Source organism: Ochotona princeps, chromosome X, assembly GCF_030435755.1.
Source record: "Ochotona princeps isolate mOchPri1 chromosome X, mOchPri1.hap1, whole genome shotgun sequence".
Taxonomy (NCBI): domain Eukaryota; kingdom Metazoa; phylum Chordata; class Mammalia; order Lagomorpha; family Ochotonidae; genus Ochotona; species Ochotona princeps.
Genome location: NC_080865.1, coordinates 81,358,883 through 81,381,317, shown reverse-complemented (window position 1 = coordinate 81,381,317; position 22,435 = coordinate 81,358,883). Strand labels below are relative to the sequence as shown.

Here is a 22,435-nt window from a genome sequence, read left to right as displayed (position 1 = left end):
GTGCAGGAGAAACGCCTACGTCCGGGGAAGGGCTTTGCCGCCGTACCAGAAATCATTCCCAAGGATCCCGTCAGGTTTACGCGGTAGGACAGTGGCGGGACCTGGAACCCAGGACACTGGAGATATTCCTGGACTCCTGAGATCGCCCCCTTCTCCAGCGACTTCTGGGGTCCCGTAGCAGCATGGCTCGGATTTCCGGCTCGCGCAGCCCGGAAACATCTGGCTCTGGGGGAAAACGTCGCAGTTCATCTAGGAGCCCCAAGTCCAACAAATCTGCCCGTTCTCCGCGGGGCCGCCGCTCTCGCTCGCACTCCTGCTCTCGATCCGGGGACCGGAATGGCCTCAGTCACCATCTCAGTGGCCTCAGTCACAGCTCAAGAAACCAGTCCTACCGCTCCCGCTCGCGCTCACGTTCTCGAGAGCGGCCCTCTGCGCCGCGCGGCAATGCCTTCGCTTCTGCCTCCTCGTCCGCCTATTATGGCGGCTACTCGCGCCCCTATGGGAGCGACAAGCCGTGGCCCAGCCTCCTGGACAAGGAGAGAGAGGAAAGCCTGCGACAGAAGTGAGTGAGACCCCCCACCCTCACCCCATACACGTACACAAACACACTTCCTTGCACGAACTCACCTGCTTTATACACCATTTTCGCTCTCTGTATTGAGTCCACCGACAGCAACCCTTTATTCGTGCTTTTATTCCCTTAATATTGGCCTTCGTCATACCGTGCTGGGGCTGCCTGCTATTCTTCTCCCGCTCCGGGGTTGTTAGCAGACATGGCCAAAAGAGCCGCAAATCTACTAGAATTCTAGCATTCACTTAGTTGTGCTGTTATCTTTCGTGAGCATGTAGAAAAGGAGGAGCCCCATTTTATTGCTTCCAGAATCCTCAGTGCCTCACACTTTGCAGGTGTGTGTACAACCATTGCTTATGGAAGAAACAACGGAGAGGCTTGACAGAACAGGTCATGTTTTGGAGGGAGTTAGGACGGATTTGAAATCAAGCATTGAAATTGGAGAGAAGACTTCCCTTTAAGGAAGGTGATTAGGTAGATGAATGCAGGAAAAGCGATCTGCTTAAACTGTAGGTAGGGCTGCTTTAAGAAAGGGTTTGCTGAGTGGTCTTAGTCATACTTGACCATGAAAAGTGACAGGAGTGTGAGATCAGATCTCTAATGAGAGTAAATAGAGAGTGGAAAATGCATAGTGTAAGGAGAAAGGAAACGGCTTAGCATCATTGCTGTGGACGCCTTTTGTACCTACTGTTTACTAAGCCCTAAATGATGTATGTGCTGAATGTATCCAAAAATGAAAAATATGTCAGGCTTTGAGTGGCAAATTAAAGTTCCAATAGTTGAGAGATACCTTTATGCTCTTTTGCTTCCTGTAATGAGGACAGTGAATTGTAGTAATGCTATGGAATCACATGGAAATGAAAGCTCTTATTTGGTAGTTAACACCAGTGTGACCTTGGGCAAGTTGCCTAACATCTCTGAGCTTTATTTCTTCACTATTAAATGATAAAATTAATTCCAAGGCTTTTAGAGTTGTAATAATTTAGTGCTTGGAACACAATAAACATTCCCCAAGTGTTACCTGTTCGTTCAGCATACATGGGAGCAAAGGCAGTGATGACTCCTGAGTTACTTGAGTCCTCATTTTTCAGAAAAATACCCAGCAGCTTTGTCCGTGAAAAAGCAGATGGTTTCTTGGTGGAGAATTCCCACCAAAAGATGTCAGAAATGCTTGGATGAAATTTGTATTTGTACATTTCAAAAGATGAAATAATTGATCTTAACACTACAACTGAACCCAGGTGGCAACCATACGAAAACAGCAGTGCCTGCTGTTTAGAGTTTGCCAGTTAATTTGCCTAGATTGCATACATCCCAACTATGTTCCTTTTAAAGAAGTCTGTGTCAAAGTGCAAAATCCTCTGAGTCTGAATCTGTATATGATGATACCAAACCCACTATATTTGTTTTGTAAGGATCTTTAAAAACAAATTGACTCACAAGCATCTAAACTTTAAGTGTGCCTTTTTGCTTTAAAAGCTGTAGCAAAAATTAAACAGCGTTATAAAACAGAGGCCACAAGCAGGAAGCTGGATGGAAAGTGGAGCAGCCGGGATACGAACTGGCGCCCATATGGGATCCCAGGTGCATGTAAGGCGAGGACTTTAGCTACTAGGCTACTGTGCTGGGCCTGAATTTCTACTTCTAATGCTTCGTTTTTATTTTTCTTTGTTTATGGGTTTCTGAAAGCTGAATATTTGAACAAATCAAGAGATGTCTCTTATTATTTTATTGGAAAGGCAGAGTAACAGAAATGGAGAAACAGAGATCTTATGTCCACTGATTCATTGCCCAAGTGGCCGCACTGGCCAGAGCTGAGCTGATCTGGAGCCAGCAGCTTATTCCCAGTTTCCCACGTGGGTACAGGGTACAAGGCTTTGACCTGTCCTCTACTGCTTTCCCAGGACACAAGCAGGGTGCTGAACAGGAAGTGGAGCACCCTGGACACTAGCTGGTGCCCATATGTGATCCTGGGGAATACAAGACGAGCTACTGAGCCATCGCACCAGGCCCAAGAGATGCCTCTTTACTTTCATAAACATGAAACAAATGAAGTTATGTCCAAATGCAAAAATCTTTTCTGTCACATACTGCAGAGAGTAAAGTGAACAATAAGTGACTTTATCATGAATTAGAAGGGAACTACCTTCCGGTCTCCCAGGCTGCCATTTCTGACCCAACCACCCAGGGTTTTGCAGTTGGTACCATTTGATATTGCTATCAGAACACTAACTTGAAATTGATGACTTCAAACCAAGTTACTATTAACATTTAAAATGTAAAGGGAAATTAGACTTAACTAGGATCCTGTTGGATTTGATTATATATTTAGGGGATGGATTCAGCCATTGAGTTATAATTTTTTTTTAAAGATTTATTCGTTTTATTACAGCCAGATATACACAGAGGAGGAGAGACAGAGAGGAAGATCTTCCGTCTGATGGTTCACTCCCCAAGTGAGCTGCAACAGACCGATGCGCGCCGATCTGAAGCCGGGAACCAGGAACCTCCTCCAGGTCTCCCACGCGGGTGCAGTGTCCCAAAGCTTTGGGCCATCCTCGACTGCTTTCCCAGGCCACAAGCAGGGAGCTGGATGGGAAGTGGAGCTGCCGGGATTAGAACCGGCGCCCATATGGGATCCCGGGGCTTTCAAGGCGAGGACTTTAGCCACTAGGCCACGCTGCCGGGCCCTATGATTTTTTTTTTTTTAAGAGTCACTCCAGGTGGCCCCCAGTGGTGGTTCCAAGTGTCTGTTTATGGAAGGAGCATCCTGGTATTTTTTTTTAAGTTTTTTTTTAATTTTTATTGTAAAATCGGAGAGACAGAGAGGAAGAGCTTCTGTCCGATGGTTCACTCCCCAAGTGACCGCAAGAGCTGGAGCTGAGCCGATCTGAAGCCAGGAAACCGGAGCTTCTTCTGGGTCTCCCACTCGGGTGCAGGGTCCCAAGGCTTTGGGCCATCCTTGACTGCTTTCCCAGGCCACAAGCAGGGAGCTGGATGGGAAGTGGCGCTGCCGGGATTAGAACCGGTGCCCATATGGGATCCTAGCGTGTTCAAGGCGAGGACTTTAGCTGCTAGACCACGCTGCCAGGCAGGCCCGGGTGCTGGTTCTAATGCCAGTGGCCACGCTTCCCATCCAGCTCCCTGCTTGTGGCCTGGGAAAGCAGTTGAGGACAGCCCAGTGCTTTGGTACCCTGCACCGTGTGGGAGACCTGGAAGAGGTTCCTGGTTCCCATCTTTGGATTGGCACAGCACTGGCCGTTGCGGCTCACTTGGGGAGTGAATCATTGGATGGAAGATCTTCCTCTCTGTCTCTCCTCGAGGACTTTTTTAGCTGCTAAGCTACCAGGCTGGGCCCCATTGAGTTATAATTAACATACCTCTTTCTTCTAGGAGATTAAGTGAGAGAGAAAGAATTGGGGAATTAGGAGCTCCTGAAGTGTGGGGACTTTCTCCAAAGAATCCTGAACCAGAGTAAGTGGTTTCAAAATATTTTATAAAAATGTTTTGTTTATTTAAATATTACTTCTACCAAAATGTTTAAGTGAAGAACTCTAAGTGCATTTCACACTTTTCTGCTTTCTTGCCATTTATGCTGTTATACCCTTTGAATTTTCCTTTTAAAAATGCATTTGTTTATTTGTTTGAAGGGCTGAGTAACAAAGAAGGAAAAAGAAAAGCAAATCTTTCATCTAGTAGTTCACTCCGCAAATGAATGTTAACAGGCAAGGGTGGGCCAACCCAAGATCAGGAGTCAGGAACCCCATTCTAGTCTCCTACTTGGGTAGCAGGGGCCAAAATATTTGGGCGATCTTCCACTGCCTTCGCTGGCGCATTGATAGGAAGCCAGATTAGAAGTGGAGCAGCCAGGACTCCATTAGCACTCTTAATATGGTCATCCTGGTGTCATAAACAGCAGATTGACCTACTGCAGCACAACATCGGCCTCATACCTTTTTTTTTTAATAATGATGAATTTTTTGATGATGTTTACTTGGTTGAGAAGGATGCATACCCATGTGAACCACTGATTAGGGTGGGGAGAGTAGAGGAACAGGGGAAAATGGATGAGACAACTGTTTCCAATCTCCTTTTTTCTTCCTGTGTCTGGAGGAAGTAGGGAGAAAAGGGGAGAGGGCTGCTCCCAGCAACCCAGATACTTCAGTACCCAGGAATGGGAGACAGTCACCGATGTCATCCCAGGGTCCCTGATGTGGAGCATGTTCTGAGGGTTCTGTTTAAGTAGTTTCAATAGTTTTGACATGCTGTCAGTCTCGCTGATCCAAGGTTGAGGAAATCCTCCCAAGGTCCATTGGCTGACATAGTCCTCCTTAGAGTCTCCACTCACCCAGATACTAGCTGTTAAAAGCTCGGCTGTGAGAGCTGTCCGATTTGTTCTGCCCTCCATGGTACTAGACATCCTCTGCAGGCCTCAATAAACTTTTTTTTAAATTTATTTATTCTTATTACAAAGTCAGATATACAGAGAGGAGGAGAGACAGAGAAGAAGATCTTCCATCCGATGATTCACTCCCCAAGTGACAGCAACAGCCAGTGCTGTGCCGATCTGAAGCCAGGAGCCAGGAGCTCTTCCGGGTCTCCCACACAGGTGCAGGGTCTCAAGGCTTTGGGCCGTCCTCAACTGCTTTCTCAGGCCACAAGCAGGGAGCTGGATGGGAAGCGGGGCTGCCGGGATTAGAACCAGTGCCCATATGGGATCCTGGCGTGTTCAAGGCGAGGACTTTAGCTGCTAGGCCACTGCGCTGGGCCCAGGCCTCAGTAAACTTATGCTCACGTCCTCCCTTGTGCTTCTGGGTGTGCCATCGACTGCACGGACTGCAGCAACTACGGAGGCCCAGTTCAGACACACACACTTCATAGTCACTCTTCAGATCCTGTGATTTTTCTCGTGGTTGGAGTTAAGTCCAGTGGACTGGTTCTGTGGGGTGTCCCCAAAAAAACCTTGCCAGAGGTGACCCCAGACCTGACTCCTGTGTGTGCGAGCCAGTGTGGCGTCCGGCTCTGTCCATAACCCACACTAGCCTACATACACTGCTGGTTACAGTTGTTGGGTCTGTTCTGTACCCAGCCCCATCTCATACACAAACCAATGGATGCTGTGGCACAGTCCAACCCTCGCCATCACATACTTGGCCCTCATGCGCACCAGCGGGAACTGCAGCCTATTTGGAGCGACCCGCCAATAACCCCCGCCAGGCCCGCCACCAGCTCTGGTTCCTGTGCATGCTGGTATGTGCAGCCAACTGGTCCAGTCCGTCCTGCATCCTATCTGGCTCTCATACACATCAATGTGTTTTGGAACCTATCTCAGCCCAACTAACCCCACTATTCATACCTTTTTAAGTTGTTTTTTTATTATTATTTTTTCAATTTTTTTTTTAAGATTTATTCATTTTATTACAGCCAGATATACACAGAGCAGGAGAGACAGAGAGGAAGATCTTCCGTCTCATGATTCACTCCCCAAGTGAGCCGCAACGGGCCGATGCGTGCCGATCCAAAGCCAGGAACCCGGAACCTCCTCCAGGTCTCCCACACGGGTGCAGGGTCCCAATGCTTTGGGCCGTCCTCAACTGCTTTCCCAGGCCACAAGCAGGGAGCTGGATGGGTAGTGGAGCTGCCGGGATTAGAACCAGCGCCCATATGGGATCCCAGGGCTCTCAAGGCGAGGACTTTAGCCGCTAGGCCACGCCGCTGGGCCCTATTTTTTCAATTTTTTAATTTATTTTACTGGAAAGTCAAGTCTACAGAGAGGAGGAGAGACAAAGATTCTCTGTTTGCTGTTCTACTCCCCATGTGGCCACAACAGCTGAAGCTGAGCCAATTTGAAGCCAGGAGCCAGGAACGTCCTCCACGTCTCCCACATGGGAGCAGGGTCCCAAGGCTTTGGGCCATTATCCACTGCCTTCCCAGGCCAGCACCCATGTGGGATCCTGGCAGATGCAAAGCGATTTAGCCACTAGGCTATCACCCCAGGCCCCTTTTTAAGTTTTAAAAGCATGGAAATCATCTAAGGATTACGACCTATTGCTGGTAGATCTTAGCGTACCAGTTGTTCCCTTTTAAAGTTTTATTTTTATGGGAAAGGCAGATTTACAGAGAGGAGGAGAAATAGAAAGATCTTGTATTTGCTGTTTCACTCCCCATGTGGCCACAGTGTCCGGAGATGAGTTGAACCAAACCTAGGAGCCAGGAGCTTCTTCCAGGTCTTTCCCACTCAGGTGCAGGCTCCTAAGGCTTTGGGTTGTCCTCTACTGCTTTCCCAGGCCACAAGCAGGGAGCTGGATGGGAAGTGGAGCAGCAGAAGGGACACAAACGAGCACACATATGGGATCCTGGTGGTTGCAAGGGGAGGATTTAGCTGATTGAGCCATGGCATCAGTTGTTCACTTTCAATTCTAAGTCATCACGTCCTATTCACAGAAATGTTTAATGTTAAATATTAGTGACAGGCATTGCAGAGTGCCTGCCTTGGAATTCCAGTCCTATTTCCAATTGCAGCTTCCTTCTAATGCACACCCCCTAGGCAGCAGGTGGTAGCTCAAGTGTCTGAGTTCGTGCTACCCAGATGGGAAACCCAGGTGATGGGCTGAGCCTCTGACTGCAACTTTGCCCAACCCCAATGTTGTCAATAAAGAATCCTTGCCTCTCTCTCCCTTTCAAGTAAATATAAATAAATAAATATTAGAAAAAATAAATAATACACTTAAATGATTTTGAATTGTTTTTTCAACCCAGTGGCACATTAGATGCCATTTATTAACATTACAAACATTTTTTAATGATACTAGTATAGTTTTGCTTACTTTTTCTGTATATAATTATCTGAAAGCTGCATTTTCTTTTTTCTCTTTGATGTTATTCGTAAGTTTTTTTCTCCGTCTGTCTGCTTTAAGGTGAGTTAAGACCCTGTGCTTGGCTGGTTAACCTGTAATTTGTGAAAGCATAATGGAACATTATGATCTGAAATTTCTTCTTATACGTAAATTTGGAAATGCTTCATGAACTCAAACTGGTAGAATTAGAGTTGAAAAGAACTCTAAAAATTATTTTCTGGACAATGCGTAAATCACTGCCTAAATTGTTTCCAGTGTTATCTTTGGGGAAGTAGGATGGGGGAACTCCTTTCCTGAAGTGCTTAGCAGTACTTTTGAGAATTCTCTGCAACAAAAGAAAATCTCTTGAGATTAGTACTTATTGCATTCTTTTTGCCGTAGGGAGATGGAACAGCAGCTGCTGCTATGTATCTTCTACACACAATAAAATTGTGTAGCCTTCTTATCTCCAGTGTCATATTTTGCTTTATGGTTCCGATTTCTCTTCTTTCATCCTATGGAAAATATGAGTCCCTGTTGCTTTGTTTGAGAAGCATTTTATATAGTCTCAAAAACTATGTGAATGTAAGTTATTTTATTATTACCTGGGTAGAGTGAATCACACTCTTACAGCATTCATCCAGGGTTTGCTTTAAATGATTTTTAGACTATACATTGTTACTGAAAATTTAAATTATATTTTTTGCTCCATGGTCCATGTGTCATCACTTTTCTAATTGTTTTTTCTTTTCACTTTTCTGATTCTTGTAATCATTTTCTCAAAATTCAGCTCTGATGAACATACACCAGTAGAAGATGAAGAGCCGAAGAAAAGTACTACATCAGCTTCTTCCTCAGAAGGTATTTTTCAGATGCAAAGCTTTCTTGAGAAGTTAAAAAAACTAGGCTTATAAATAGTTGAACGTTTGATTTTGTTTTTATTAAATTGCCCAGCCTCTGTTCGCTATCAGTATTTTTTGAATGCAATCAGTTTGATATTCAGAAATACTTTTTTTTTGAGAAATGAGGTGTTTTGCTTCTATTTTATAGATGAAAAGAAAAAGAAGAAGAAATCTAATCATTCAAAAGAAAGGTCCAAGAAAAGGAGAAAGAAAAAATCCTCTAAAAGAAAACAGAAGAAGTATTCTGAAGATAGTGACAGTGACTCTGACTCGGAAACAGACTCCAGTGGTAAGGGAGGCTTGCTGCAAAACCGCTGCGACTTCTTAGAACTTACTGTAAAGGCGTTTCTAATAAGCAACAATAATAACTAAGAGTTTGTGAATGTTTGCTAGCTCTGTGTCAATGTGTTTTATATTCAGTATTGGCTGTAGTCTACACAACTACTGGAAGTTACATTTTATAGGTTAAGAAATGCAGGCACAGGACAGGTTATAAATATCACACTCAGGGCCCTATGCAGTAGCCTGGTGGCTAACCTCTTACCTTGCATACACTGGGATCCTATATGGATGCCAGTTTGTGTCCTGACTGCTCCGCTTCCCATCCAGCTCTTTACTTGTGGCCTGGGAAAGTAGTAGAGGATGGCGCAAGGCCTTGGGACCCTGCACCTGCATGGGAGACCCAGAAGAAGCTACTGGCTTTGGATTAGCCCAGCTCCGGCCATTGAGGCCCGTTGGGGTGTGAACCAGCTAATAGAAGATCTTTCTCTCTGTCTCCTTCTCTCTGCAAATCTGCCTTTCCAATAAAAAATAAAAATAAATCTTTTTTTAAATGTATCATATCCAAAGTCAGACAGTTGGGATTCAGACCTAAGCAAACTGTCTCCAGATTGGTTGTGCATACTTGTATAAGGCATGTGGCACAGACCAGATCAGGAGACTGGGCTGTATGCAACACACATGGCCCCAGAGAAAGCCATAGAAAGCTGCATCTGAAGGCTGCATCTGCTCAGTGGAAGGGCTCTTTTATATGATGAATTTTCATTCATACTGAATACCTCTGGACAGTGTTTTGACTATGCCGTAAAGGGGTTAGTGTTGTGATGTGGCAGCCATATGGGCACTGATTCATGTCCCAGCTCTCTGACTTCTGCTCCATCACCCTGCTAACAATCTGGGGAAAGCACCAAAGAGCAGCCCAAGTGCCTGGACTCCTGCAACCCACAGGGAAGACCTGGATGAAGCCTCTAGCTTCAGCCTGGCCCAGGTCTGGCCTAGCTCTGGCATTATGGCCACTTAGAGAATGAACCAGCAGATAGAAGAACTTCCTTTCTCCATCTCTACCTCTTTGTAACTCTGTCTTTCAAATAAAAATCTTCTAGCATTTTTTTTTAAAATAGAGCACACTCTAAAGTACCCCTTCACACTGGCTGCTGAATAGTGCAAGGTACTCCCTTTGGGGTGCATCACAGGAAGCCACCTTTTGTTGGCTGATGATCAAGTGGAAGCTGTCCCTCTGGGTGTGACACTATGAATAACGTCTCCCCTTCCTGTGATACCACCTAGGTTTCCTGAACGCTGTTGTCTCTTTTTTTCCTCACTGCTAAAAAAGGATCTGACATTTTTTTTTAAGTTTTGCATAATTTTTACAATCTTATTTTTTGAAAGGCAGAGAGAAATAGAGTGAATTACACAGAGAAAGATCTCCCATCAGCTGGTTTACTCCTAAATTGCCCACAACAAACAGGGCTGGGCCAGGTTGAAGCCAGGAGCCCAGAACTGTCTGGCTCTCTTGTGCATGGCAGAGTTCCAGATTCTTGAGCCATCATGTGCTGCCTCCCATGATGTGCATTTCCAGGAAGTTGAATCTGAAGCAGAGGAGCCAGGACTGGAACCGGGCACGCCAGCAGGGGATGCAGCCATCCCAAGCAGCATTTTCATTGCTGTGCCAAATGCCTACTCCTTTGCATTGTCAGTCCCCTGCTCCAAATCTTTTCAGTGACTCTCAGTAGGCTCCATGTTAAGGTTCAGACCCTCTAATGACAGTATATCCTGCCACTCCCTTATGCCTTCCTCTGTAGCCTGAAAACTGCTGTGTACCTCCTGGATATTCTGTGCTGTTTCTCTGGGCCCTGTTACATGGTACAGAGAGTCCCTGTACCTGTAATGCTAGTCTCCTTCCAGCCAGCTCGGTTTAGTCACTGCAACGTTAGGCATGCATTACTTTTGCAATAAACTGATCTTTTAAAAATAAATAGCTTAAGAGTCACCTTTTCCTGGTCAAGCATGTTTAAGTCTCTCCCTCCCTGAGTCTGTTTTTGAGTTTCCTCTCTGTGCCCAGTGCAGCCCATGCTTCCCTGCTGTCCTGGTTGTCATCACTGCACTGTCTCCTCTGGTAGACTTAACTCCTAGAAAGCATTCTTTCTCCCCACTCAAGCACATAATTTTTCCCCTTTTTGTCATGAAAATTTTTAAATACTGACAAAAGGAAAGGGAGTGATATAATTAATGGCATGGTTAATGCCATGTATTTATCACCCAGATCTAATAGTAATATGTGTTTTGACATACGTTTGATTCAAATACATATTTTCTTGCTAATATAGTCCAATTACAAGCCTCATCATACTTCCACCCTGAATATTTCAGTTTGCATCTATAAAACATTTTTCTGTTTACCAACAGTTGTGTTACCTCATTCAATAAATTACTAATACCCAGTATTATGTAATATCTAGTGTGACGTTTAACGTTTTATGTCCTCAGTGCCTAGCCTGCTTCTTGACAAGTAGCAATAAATATTGGAATGAATTAATTTCTCTGTAACAACAAGTCAGTCAGCAACAGAATGTTTACTCAAACATTAGGGTTTTGTAGACACTTTTTTATAATTACAATGTGTTTGACTTTGCAGATGAAGACACAACAAGGAAAGCAAAGAAAAACAAGAAAAAAGAAAAGAAGAAGAAACACAGATCGTCAGTTTTTTTCTTTAATTTTTTATTATGGAAAATTCCAATGTATATAAGATTACAAAAAATAGTATAATGATCCCCATTTTCCCACCAGCCAGGGATTTTTTGTTCTTTTATTGAAGTGTTTATTGTTTCAAGCACCATTGAAAGTGCTGGGATATAAAACGGCACAAAGACAAAAGTTCCTGTGCTTGTGCTATTGGAAGCTAAGGGGAGACAAACGATGCACATAATTTCATGTTATTTAGCTCTTCAGTTTATTTAGAAGAGCTACGGAAAAGTAATGTAGAATAAAGGATAATAAGTCAGGTGAGGAGGGGGCAGACTGCAATTTCAAATATAGTGGTTGCTTTATGTTTTACCCAGAAGGTGACATAAGCAAGGGCGAACATGGTAAAACTAGAAATTCTGTCACCATTTGTTCAACGTGTGTTCAAATTCTACAACTATATCCACTAGTAGGATCTAAATTTCCAATCCCAAAGGAAATTTCAGGTGACACCAAGCTAGGCCAGTACCAGTAACTATTGCAGTTTTACCTGGACCTACCTTTTTAGCCACATTTTTACAAAAAAAATATTTATTTTTATTAAGTTTATAGAGAGAAGGAGAGACAGACAGAAAGACCTTCCATCCGCTGGTTCACTCCCCAAATGGCCGTAATGGCCAGAGTTGAGCCGATCAGGAGCCAGGAGATTTTTGTGTGTTTCCCACGTGGGTGCCAGGTCCCAAGGCTTTGGGCCGTCCTCTACTGCTTTCCCAGGCCACAAGTAAAGAGCTGGATGGAAAGTAGAGCAGCCAGGACATGAACCAGCGTCCACATGGGATTCCAATGCTTATAAGGCAGAGGATTTAGCCACTGAATTATTGCACTGGGTCCTTAGCTACATGGTTAAACCTTGGTGACTTGGTAAAGGAAACTTTTAAAAATGGTTTTTAGGGCCTGGCGGCGTGGCCTAACGGCTAAAGTCCTCGCCTTGAAAGCCCCGGGATCCCATATGGGCGCCGGTTCTAATCCCGGCAGCTCCACTTCCCATCCAGCTCCCTGCTTGTGGCCTGGGAAAGCAGTCGAGGACGGCCCAATGCTTTGGGACCCTGCACCCGTGTGGGAGACCCGGAAGAGGTTCCAGGTTCCCGGCGTCGGATCGGCACAGCATCATCCCGTTGCGGCTCACTTGGGGAGTGAAACATCAGACAGAAGATCTTCCTCTCTGTCTCTCCTCCTCTGTATATCCAGCTTTCCAATAATAATAAAATCTTTTTTAAAAAATGGTTCTTAAAGGAGGCCAGTGCTGTGCTGTAGTAAACTAAGTTTCCACCTTTGGCACCAACATCCCATATGGGTAACAGTCCAAGACCTGGCTGTTCCATTTACAGTCCAGCTCGCTGCTTACTGTATGGGTAAGCAACAGAGGATGGCCCAAATCCTTGGGCCCCAGCGCCCATGTGGAAGACCCAGAGGAAGTTTCTGGCTCCTGGATTTGCATCAGCTCAGCTCCAGCCATTGTGTTCATTTGGGGAATAAACCAGCAAATGGAAGATCTGGGTCTGGTGCAGTAGCCTAGGAGCTAAAATCCTTGCCTTATATGTGCTAGAATCCCATATGGGCTCCAATTCATATCCTAGCTGCTCCACTTCCCCTCCAGCTCCCTGATTATGACCTACCTGTGACCGAGGAAAGTAGCAGAGGATGGCCCAAACCCTTGGGACCCTATACCTGTGTGGGAGACCTGGAAGCTCCTTGGCTCCTGGCTTCAAATCAGCTCATGGCCGTTGCAGCCACTTGGGGAGTGAATCAGCAAATGGAACATCTTTGTCTCTGCCTACTTCTCTCTGTAAATCTAACTTTCAAGTAAAAAATTAAGATTTTGTTTTCAAAAATAGTGCTTAAATAATACATGTATTTTTCAAAATAGTTCAGATTTGTTTTTGTTTTTTTTTTTTAAAGATTTATTCATTTTATTACAGCCAGATATACACAGAGGAGGAGAGACAGAGAGGAAGATCTTCCATCCGATGTTTCACTCCCCAAGTGAGCCGCAACGGGCCGGTGCTGCACCGATCCGAAGCCGGGAACCAGGAACCTCTTCCAGGTCTCCCACGTGGGTGCAGTGTCCCAATGCATTGGGCCGTCCTCTACTGCTTTCCCAGGCCACAAGCAGGGAGCTGGATGGGAAGTGGAGCTGCCAGGATTAGAACCGGCGCCCATATGGGATTCCGGGGCTTTCAAGGCGAGGACTTTAGCCGCTAGGCCATGCCGCACTGGCGAGTTATTTTAGGCTGTGATTTCTGCTGTCTTCCTACAGTTTGAAAACTGTGTATTAGTTGTTTTTTTGAAGATTTATTTAATTTATTGCAAAGGCAGGTTTACAGAGAGAAGGAGCGAAAAAGAAATATCTTCTGTTAACTGCTTTGCTCCACAAATAGCCACAATGGCTGGAGCAAAACTGATCAGGAGGCTGGAAGCTTCTTATGGGCCTCCCACATTTGTGCAGGGTCCCAAGGCCTTCGGCAGTCCTCTACTGCTTTCCCAGGCCACAAGCAGGGAGCTGGATGGGGAGTAGAGCAGTCAAGACATAAACTGGTGCCCATGTGGGATCCCAGTGCTTGCAAGGGGAGGATTAGCCAATTGAGTCATCATGTTGTGCTCTCGTTCTTTTTAGTCACTTTTATTTATTAATTTGAGAGTTTGGGTTCCCATCCATTGGTTTAATCCCTAAATGCCCACATCAGCTGGGGTTGGACCAAAATGGAAGCCTAGAGCATGCCAATGTGAAACTGGGGGATCCTGACATTTTAACCAGCATGTTAACTAGTAGGTGAAACACCCATCTCTGGGGATCTCTTATAATGAAAAATTACTTAAATAGGTACAAATCTTTTAACTAAAATCCTTCTCTAGCAAGCTTCCTAGGCCCAGAATTCAAATCATTTTAGTCAGTCTTTTGTTGCCTTGAAAAATTAAGATGCCCTTTAACATGGGACTGAAAAGTGAATATGTATTAAATTATAATCCCTACAGGAAGAAATATAAGAAAAAGAAATCTAAAAAGAACAGAAAGGAGGAGTCCAGTGATTCAAGCTCTAAAGAGTCCCAAGAAGAGTTTCTGGAGAATCCCTGGAAGGATCGATCAAGTAGGTTGCTGTGATAGCCTAGAACTCAAAACGGGGGAAACATCCGAGCAACCAGTTAGTCAAAATGTCCATGTGTTTTGAATACCTTTCATACAGAGGCTGAAGAACCTTCGGATTTGATTGGCCCCGAGGCTCCAAAAACACTTGCTTCTCAAGATGATAAACCTCTGAAGTAAGTAGCAGTGTATTTATATTATTTGAGTACTTCCAAAAAGCATGGCTCTAACTTACCAAGATTATCTCCCACTAGGTCTGTATTTATATCCCCTCTGGTAGCAACTGAGCTGGTCTACTAAAAGTTTTCTGAGTTTACTCCTTTGTTTCTCACTTTAGTCTTCATTTAGCTTCTTTCTTCCCCCAATATGCCTTCTCTTCTTTTCCCTGCCCCATATTCTCTTCCCTACCCACCCCCAATTTCTCCTTGTTGGTACACTTCCCATCCATGAAAGCTCTTTTTGGAAAGTGGGAGTACATATTGATTCGTAATACTTCCCCTACACGAGTAGATTGGATAGCCATCCTCTTTAATTGTCACAGAATTTTTTTCTTTTATACTGTGTATTAGATATTTTCCTTGTACTGCAGTTATAGCCTCAGTAACCAAGTGAATTCTACAAGGACATGGGGAGTGGAACAACTGGGACTCGGAGCAGTGCTTATTTCCAATGTATCTGCATTTCTCTTAGTTATGTAGGACATGGAGCAATGTGCATTGATTAAAGTCATTTACATTGAGCTTTCCAGTGTATTATTTGCTCAGTGCTCTCATTCCCCCTGTTTTCTAAAAGAAACAAATGTCGTGCTGTCTGCAGAGATGAGGTTTTTGTACTGAGATCATTTAATGGAGCTTTTCTGTTTTAGCTATGGTCATGCTCTGTTACCTGGTGAAGGTGCAGCTATGGCTGAATATGTAAAAGCTGGAAAACGTATTCCACGAAGAGGGGAAATCGGCTTGACAAGTGAAGAAATTGCATCATTTGAATGTTCAGGTTATGTAATGAGTGGTAGCAGGTATGTTGACATTAAAATTTCCACAATTATCTTTTTTTTCCTTACTACTAGGATCATGTTTTGGTAATTGATTTTTATTAAGTGACTATTCCTGATATAAAGTAAAATATAAACATTGTTATATTAGCTTTATTATTTTTTAAACATGGTTGTCTAAAATTCCAAATACATATGTGCAACTCAACTATCCAACAGTAAAGAATCAGGTTTTCCAATATTCTTTCCTAATTCATATTTTACTGCAGATATCTTATCTACTAGAGGCCATACTTAAATTCAACTATTTATCACAGCCACATGAGGAATGTGGCATTCTGATAATTATTAGGAAGATATTTTCCCAAGGCAGTAGTTTCCTGGGTCCTAAGTTGGCCTGCAGTTCTCTGTGCACCCAGGTTTCTGAGAATGAATAGCAGAGAAGGCTTATGAAAAACAACAGGTTCAGCATGGAGAAAATAATGCAAAGATAGGGAAGGAAAAAGCAAAATAGCAGGAACAAACAGGTGAGTGAGTTGAGAGATTAACTGCACAAAAATCAGATTCCATTTTGGATTCTTTAAGATTTTTTTTTTTTTGAAAAGCAGATTTACAGAGACAAGGAGAGACAGAGAGAAAGATCTTCCTTCTACTGGTTCACTCCTCAGGTAGCCACAGTGACTGGAGCTAAGCTGAGCTGATTTGAAGCCAAGAGCCAGGAGCCTCTTCTGGGTCTCTCTCTCTCTCCTATAAGTTCAGAGCTTCCCAGTGGTCTCTGGGCTGGCCTCTCCCCAACTCCAAGGGTCCAGGACAGTCCCTGCTGCCCCTCCTCTACCTATAGCCTTAGGGAAAATGGATGGCCTGCAGCCAAGGGAGCCTCACCAGAGTGGTGGTCCGGGCCCAATTTTGATTTCTTTAACTTAACTTTCTAACGTGGATGACATGAGAGGCAAACTCAGGAAAGTGAAATGTCAATATGAAGGTTTATTTTGAAGCTTACAGCACTTTAGAAGCATTAAACAGTAACCAAATTATCCAATGAAGTAAAATACAGAGTCCAAGAACAGAGCTATACATGGTATGGAAAGTTTGCTTGTGAAAGAGATGGCTTCTCAGATGAGGATGGGAAAAAGGAACCATTCAGTAAATGGAACACGTACAAATCCATTTGGTAAAACCTGAAAGTAGAACCCTATATCGCCATATATAAAAATCAGTGAAGCCAAAGAAAACACATTGAGAGCAGTTATCTTCTAGACTTCAGGGTAGAGAAGCAGTTTTTAAGAAAGACAAAAAAAAAATGTACTATCATAAAATAAAATATTGGTAAGTTTTCATAAGTTAAAAATAAGAAATGTTACTCTTCAGAAGACACCTTAAAGTAGGTAAAAAAAGACAAGTTCCAAGCTGAGATAAGATCTTGATATATAATACAACTGATAGAGTTGATATTGGTAATATTAAAGAATATGTATAAACAATGCAGTGGGAAAATGACAAAGTTACTTTTCCGAAGAAATACTGTTAGAGTCCGGGCCAAAGCCCCCGGACGTCAGGGTGCGAGTTAGTCAACCCCCAGAGAACGACAGAGTCTCGCTGGTAATGCAAACAGCAAACAGAGTTTATTGCGCCAGCATGCTGGGGTCAGACCGCACTTGGGGCACACAGGCCAGCCAAGCCGGGCAGTCGGACCCCGAACAAGCCCAAGACAGAAGCTTATATAGGCCCTTTTGGGCTGGGAAATACATCAAAAGTAGCAACCTTAGACATATGGCCTTCAGGCACGGGCAGCCTGTTCTGTTCCCATACCCATTATCTGTATGGCTCATCCCATTCTCACGCCCTTATTTTCCTCCTGATTCCTGGGACCAGAGAAGAATTACGCCCTTGCTGTCACAAAGTTGCAAGGCAGCAAAGAACAGATTTATCGCTAAAGTGGGATCCTCCTAAAGTCCAGGCACCTCCTGGCCTAGCAAAGTAGCAGTTTTTCAGTACAAAGGAATCTCACACTGCCCAACAATAATATTTTACCCACACTGTAACAATACATGCGCTCTACACATACACAAAAAGATGTTCATTGTCATTGAAAATGATGATCAAGAACTTAGTAAAACATCACCTTACACCTCTTTAATAGAAGTTCAAAGTTCTGACAATACACTTGAGAGGATGTGGATCTACAGGATTCCCTAAACACTGCTAGTGGGTGTAAACATTTTGCAAAACAGCTTGGTATTATATTGGAGAGTTGAGTTTTCATACATACACTTTATAAGCCAGCAACTTCCTACCTGGGTGACTGAGAGAAAACGATTCCCAAGTCCTGCGAAACATGTACAGGGATGTTTTATAAAGCATCATTTGTGGAGCACTTCCGCCCTATACTATCTTGATTTTCCCCTCTCACTAGTGCCCTGCTTCACACTAACCTGAAATTATTCTCTCCTCTCCTCCTTACGCAGTTTTTCTCCAGTTTTCTAGATAGCTTAACCTTTTTAAACTGATTGTATAAGGTCGGATACATACATATCATAGAGGAGGCAGGTTTTCATGAAGTTTTCCCTGTGAACAAATGGACCTTTTGAAAGCTGATGGCATCATTTCCCACTGCCTCTCCCCCTGTTCTTCCGTGTTTGGGGCGCTAAAGCTGAATTGTATCTTTTCTTTGGACCATTGCTGGAGTATAAGGAAATTAAATCAAACTCCTCTTCAATTACAGATTTTACTTGGTTCCTTTGGTTGTATTTCAAATTAGAGCATTAAAGAAGTTCCACCTTAGGACAACTAAAATCTGTCTTGCTATCAGTTGCCCTAAGATAAATATAAATATATATTTATATGCATAAATATGAATATATATGTATATATCACCTAGATATATACATGTATCTAGTGCACATTTCTGGTTGTTTCACTGAAAACAACTAGAATAAATGTAAGCCCTTAGTATTTGAAGTTAATGATATTCACTGTGTGGACAGAGCATCAGAAATCCTTAAATGAGTACTAGAGATGAATCAAAGAACATACCAGAAAGATAAAATGATATATTTTTTAAAAATTTTAACCCATTTCACGAAGTTTTTATTCTGTATTAGCATTAATGAGGACATGTTATGAGAAATTAAGCCAAAACTACAATTCTCTGCAGGCATCGCCGCATGGAGGCTGTGCGACTCCGAAAAGAGAACCAGATCTACAGTGCTGATGAGAAGAGAGCCCTTGCCTCCTTTAACCAAGAAGAGAGACGGAAGAGGGAGAACAAAATTCTGGCCAGTTTTCGAGAGATGGTATATAGAAAGACCAAAGGGAAGGATGATAAGTAAAGGTTTTCTGATTATCCAGGAGACTTCTGAAACAAAAATGAAAATCTGGATATCATCCATACACACACAAAGATACTTGTGCTCTGAAAAAGCTTTACAGTGCTACTGTGCCTTCTATTTAATTCTTTCACTCCTTCAGTAAAAAACTGTTCATTGATACAACTTAAGCAAGTACTTTTGGATTGACCATAATTTCTCTCTGGTCTAAAAATCCAAATTAGGAATGAAATCCTGCCGTACTGGGAGAGGTGGCATGGAGAGAAAGTATGTGATACCATTGCACAGTGTTACCTCTAACTCTACGGGATGCCTGCCTTCCCTACCCCCATCTGAACTTGCCAGAAATTATCATTCCTCTGTGTTGAATGTGTTGTAAATAGTTGGTAGAAACAGCGGAGGACACTTTTGTGTAAAACAAGATGAAGGCATTGGTTTAAAAAAAAAAAAAAAAAAAAGCAAATCTAGAGTTGGAACTCACATAATATGATATAATCCACCCTGGAAATAAAGTGTTTTGGTTTAAATCCCTACCTCCACTACAAAGCCAAAAACAAAGAAAAAACATAACTAACCCACAGGCTTATTGAATTGGAAATGTGGACAATAGGTTTTTAAATTTTTTTAACAAATTACTTTAAAAATTGTACTAAGTTACTTTAAAGTGATTCAAATATACAAAAATAGGATATACGGTCGTGCTAGTTTTTCAATCTAAGCTATACTCTCATGCTAAGATAACATCTAAAAGAATGGAAATCAAATATGGCCAGGAGTTGTAATAGGGAAAAATATAACGAATCAGTATTTTAATTGTTTCATAGGATAAAGTCTGTATTATGTAATGAACAGATTTTTACTTTAAACATTGTTAAAACTTTCAGTTATAAACTGTCATTTAGTATGTTAACCTTGTACAGAATGCCCTCATTATTTTTTATGTTGTTATTTATTTCTAAGTTTGGTAAAAATGGAACATTGTAGGATTGTGAGACCACAGTCCTTCCCTTAATTTGTTTAGTTTTCATTAAGTCTGATGAGTAAAGTGGGAGGGGACAGTGGAAATTTTGACTGTTTTTATTAAAGTTATGTTATCTGCATTATTATTGTATGCCTAAGATAAATTACCTGAGTAATAGGAAAATGTGACTATGCTGTTATAAAATGTCCTCTCCTTATAATAAACGTGTTTTTTTAAGTCTTTAAGTCCAACGTATTTCAAAGTATGGAGCAGAAGTTTTACTACTTAACATAGGTCTAAGGAAATGTCAACTTTTTATTGTTGTTAAAGAAACAGACAGAAACAGAGTTCCAACATGTTAGTTCACTCCTCAAATACAAGCAACAGCAGGAGTTTAGGCATGGCTAAAACCAGAAACCAGGAACTCAATCTGGGTCTCCCACATGGGTGACAGGAACCTATCAGCTGCTAGCTCCCAAGGTCTGCATTGGCAGGAAGCTGGAACCAGGAATCAGAACTGGGACTCAAACCCAGGTACTCTAATCTGGGGTACAGATATCTTAACCAATATTTTAATTGCTAGGCCAAATCCATACCCCTATGTAGCTTTTGTTTGTTTGTTTTTAAGATTTATTTATGGGTTCCTAGCACTATGGCTCACTGGCTAAATTCTCGCCTTGCAAGTGCCGGTTCGTGTCACGGCTGCTCTGCTTCCCATCCAGCTCCCTGCTTGTGATCTGGGAAAGTAATTGAGGATGGCCCAAAGCCTTGGGATCCTATACCAGCATGGGAGACCTGGAAGTGGCTTCCTGGCTTCAGATCGGCTCAACCCCAGCCATTGTGACCACTTGAAAAGTGAAACAGCGGACAGAAGATCTTTTTCTCTGTCTCTCCTTCTCTCTGCAAGTCTGCCTTTTCAAAACACAAATAAAGAGTCAGAGATTTTAATCTTTCATCCTCTGGTTCACTGCCCGAGTGGCCCATGATGGCCTGGACTGGGGCCAGGCCAAAACCAGGATCCTGCACTTCATCTGTATTTTCCATGTGAATGGTAGGAGCCCAAGCACTTGAACTATGCTCTGCAGCCTCCCCAGGCACACCAGCAGGAAGCTGGATCAGAAGCTGAGGCTCAAAACTAGCATTCATGTGGAGTGCTGGTGTCACAGGTGGCAGCCTAACTTGCTGAGCCGCAGTGCTGGCCCTTTCCTTCTCTGCTTTTTTTTTTCTTATATTATTTTTCATTTATTTATTTTGACTTACAGAAAGAGAGCTTCCATCTGCTGCTTCACCCCTCAGATGGCCACAACAGCCAGTGCAGGGCCAGGCCAAATCCAAGAACTGGGAGTTTATTCTAGGTCTCCCATATGGGTTGTAGGGGCAGACCCAAACAGTAGGACCATCCTCTGCTGCTTTCCCCAGGTCAATATCAAGGAGCTGGATTGGAAGTGGAACAGCTGGAATACAAACCAGCACCCATACAAGGATGCAAGTGGTATAGGCAGAAGTATCAGCCACTACATCACAATGCTGGCTCCCCCATCTGCTTTTAACCTACAACTTCTGAACTAAACAGACAATGTCTAACAACATTTGTGACCCCTGAATTTGAAGTGATTCCTATACCTACTCATAGTTCTAAATCTAGTCATAGTTTTTGTGTAGCCTAATAAATCTCCAATAATGAGAAGGAAACTATTTCCCAGGCTTCTAAATAATTTTTTAATTATATATTTGAAAGAATCATAGATCTTCCATCTGCTGGTTCACTTCTCAAATGGTCACAAAACTAGAAATGGGCCAGGCCTAAGCCAGGAGCCAAGGATTTCATCCTGGCCTCCCACATGGGTGGCAGGATCTGAAACATGGGTCTGCTGCTGCTTTCCCAAGCATGTTAGCTGGCTTGGAAGAGGAGCAACTGTCACTCAAATTGACAACAGTTACAAGCAGCAGCCTAATTCTCCACCATGATACCACTACCACCTCGCCCCCTGCCAACTTCCCTGTATAACAGAACCTGAGTTTCCTCATCTAAAATTTTCCCCCTTGGGGCTGGCACAGTAACTCAACAGGCTAATCCTCTCCCTCCAAGCACCAGGATCCCATAAAGACACCTGTTCATGTCCTACATGCTCCACTTCCCATCTAGCTCCCTGCTTATGTCCTGGGAAAGCAGTGGAGGATGGCCCAAGTCCTTGGGCCCCTGTAGCCCTGTGGAAGGCCTTTAACAAACTCCTGATCCCTGGCTTTAATTCTGCTCACTCTGGTCGTCGCAGCCATTTGGGGAGTGAACCAACAGGTAGAAGATCTTTCTGTTTCTCCTCTCTAAATCTTCCTTTCTGATAAAAATAAATATTTCAATTCTTTTTCTCCTTAAACATTTTGTTACAGTTCCAAGAGACTGGTGAGTTATGTTCTTATTTTTTCAGTAGGGAAGGTAGTTTAAATATGATAATTTTGCGACATGTGAATATTATAATGTTTCATTTATGTCTCCTCCACGTGGTAGGTATTGAGTAAATGAAACAAAAGATATTAGTTTATTTCAGAAGCTTACCACTTCTTTCATAAAGGTCTGTTGGGAAAAAATGTGCCGGACAACTTCACAAGCATGTATTTTTGGGCAAACCAAGGTAAGAATAAAAGGACTGAGAGTGTTTTATTTTTCAGCTTATGAGAATTAGTGCTTCAAACTGTGTTTGGTTACTTTACCCACATGTCAAGTAATAGAACTACTAGATTTTA

At 43.0% G+C, this 22,435-nt stretch overlaps 1 protein-coding gene across 1 annotated transcript; it reads left to right on the top strand.

The window, feature by feature from the left end:
• The first annotated feature begins 11 nt into the window (after positions 1-11).
• Positions 12-18,909, top strand: NKAP (NFKB activating protein). Its single transcript, XM_004587650.4, has 9 exons — positions 12-562; positions 3,965-4,045; positions 8,198-8,268; positions 8,458-8,598; positions 11,224-11,287; positions 14,307-14,419; positions 14,516-14,591; positions 15,281-15,430; positions 18,561-18,909. Exons 1-9 carry the CDS (start codon positions 183-185, stop codon positions 18,733-18,735), a joined length of 1,251 nt encoding a protein of 416 aa, XP_004587707.2. The 5' UTR covers positions 12-182; the 3' UTR covers positions 18,736-18,909.
• Positions 18,910-22,435: the final 3,526 nt, after the last annotated feature.

What these genes read in the sequence shown, in the direction of transcription:
- NKAP (XM_004587650.4), top strand. Translation starts at nt 183, where the DNA reads ATGGCTCGGATTTCCGGCTCGCGCAGCCCGGAAACATCTGGCTCTGGG. An exon ending in GAGGAAAGCCTGCGACAGAA is followed by an intron (nt 563 to 3,964) that starts GTGAGTGAGACC and finishes TCTTTCTTCTAG; the next exon opens with GAGATTAAGTGAGAGAGAAA. An exon ending in CTCGGAAACAGACTCCAGTG is followed by an intron (nt 8,599 to 11,223) that starts GTAAGGGAGGCT and finishes TTGACTTTGCAG; the next exon opens with ATGAAGACACAACAAGGAAA.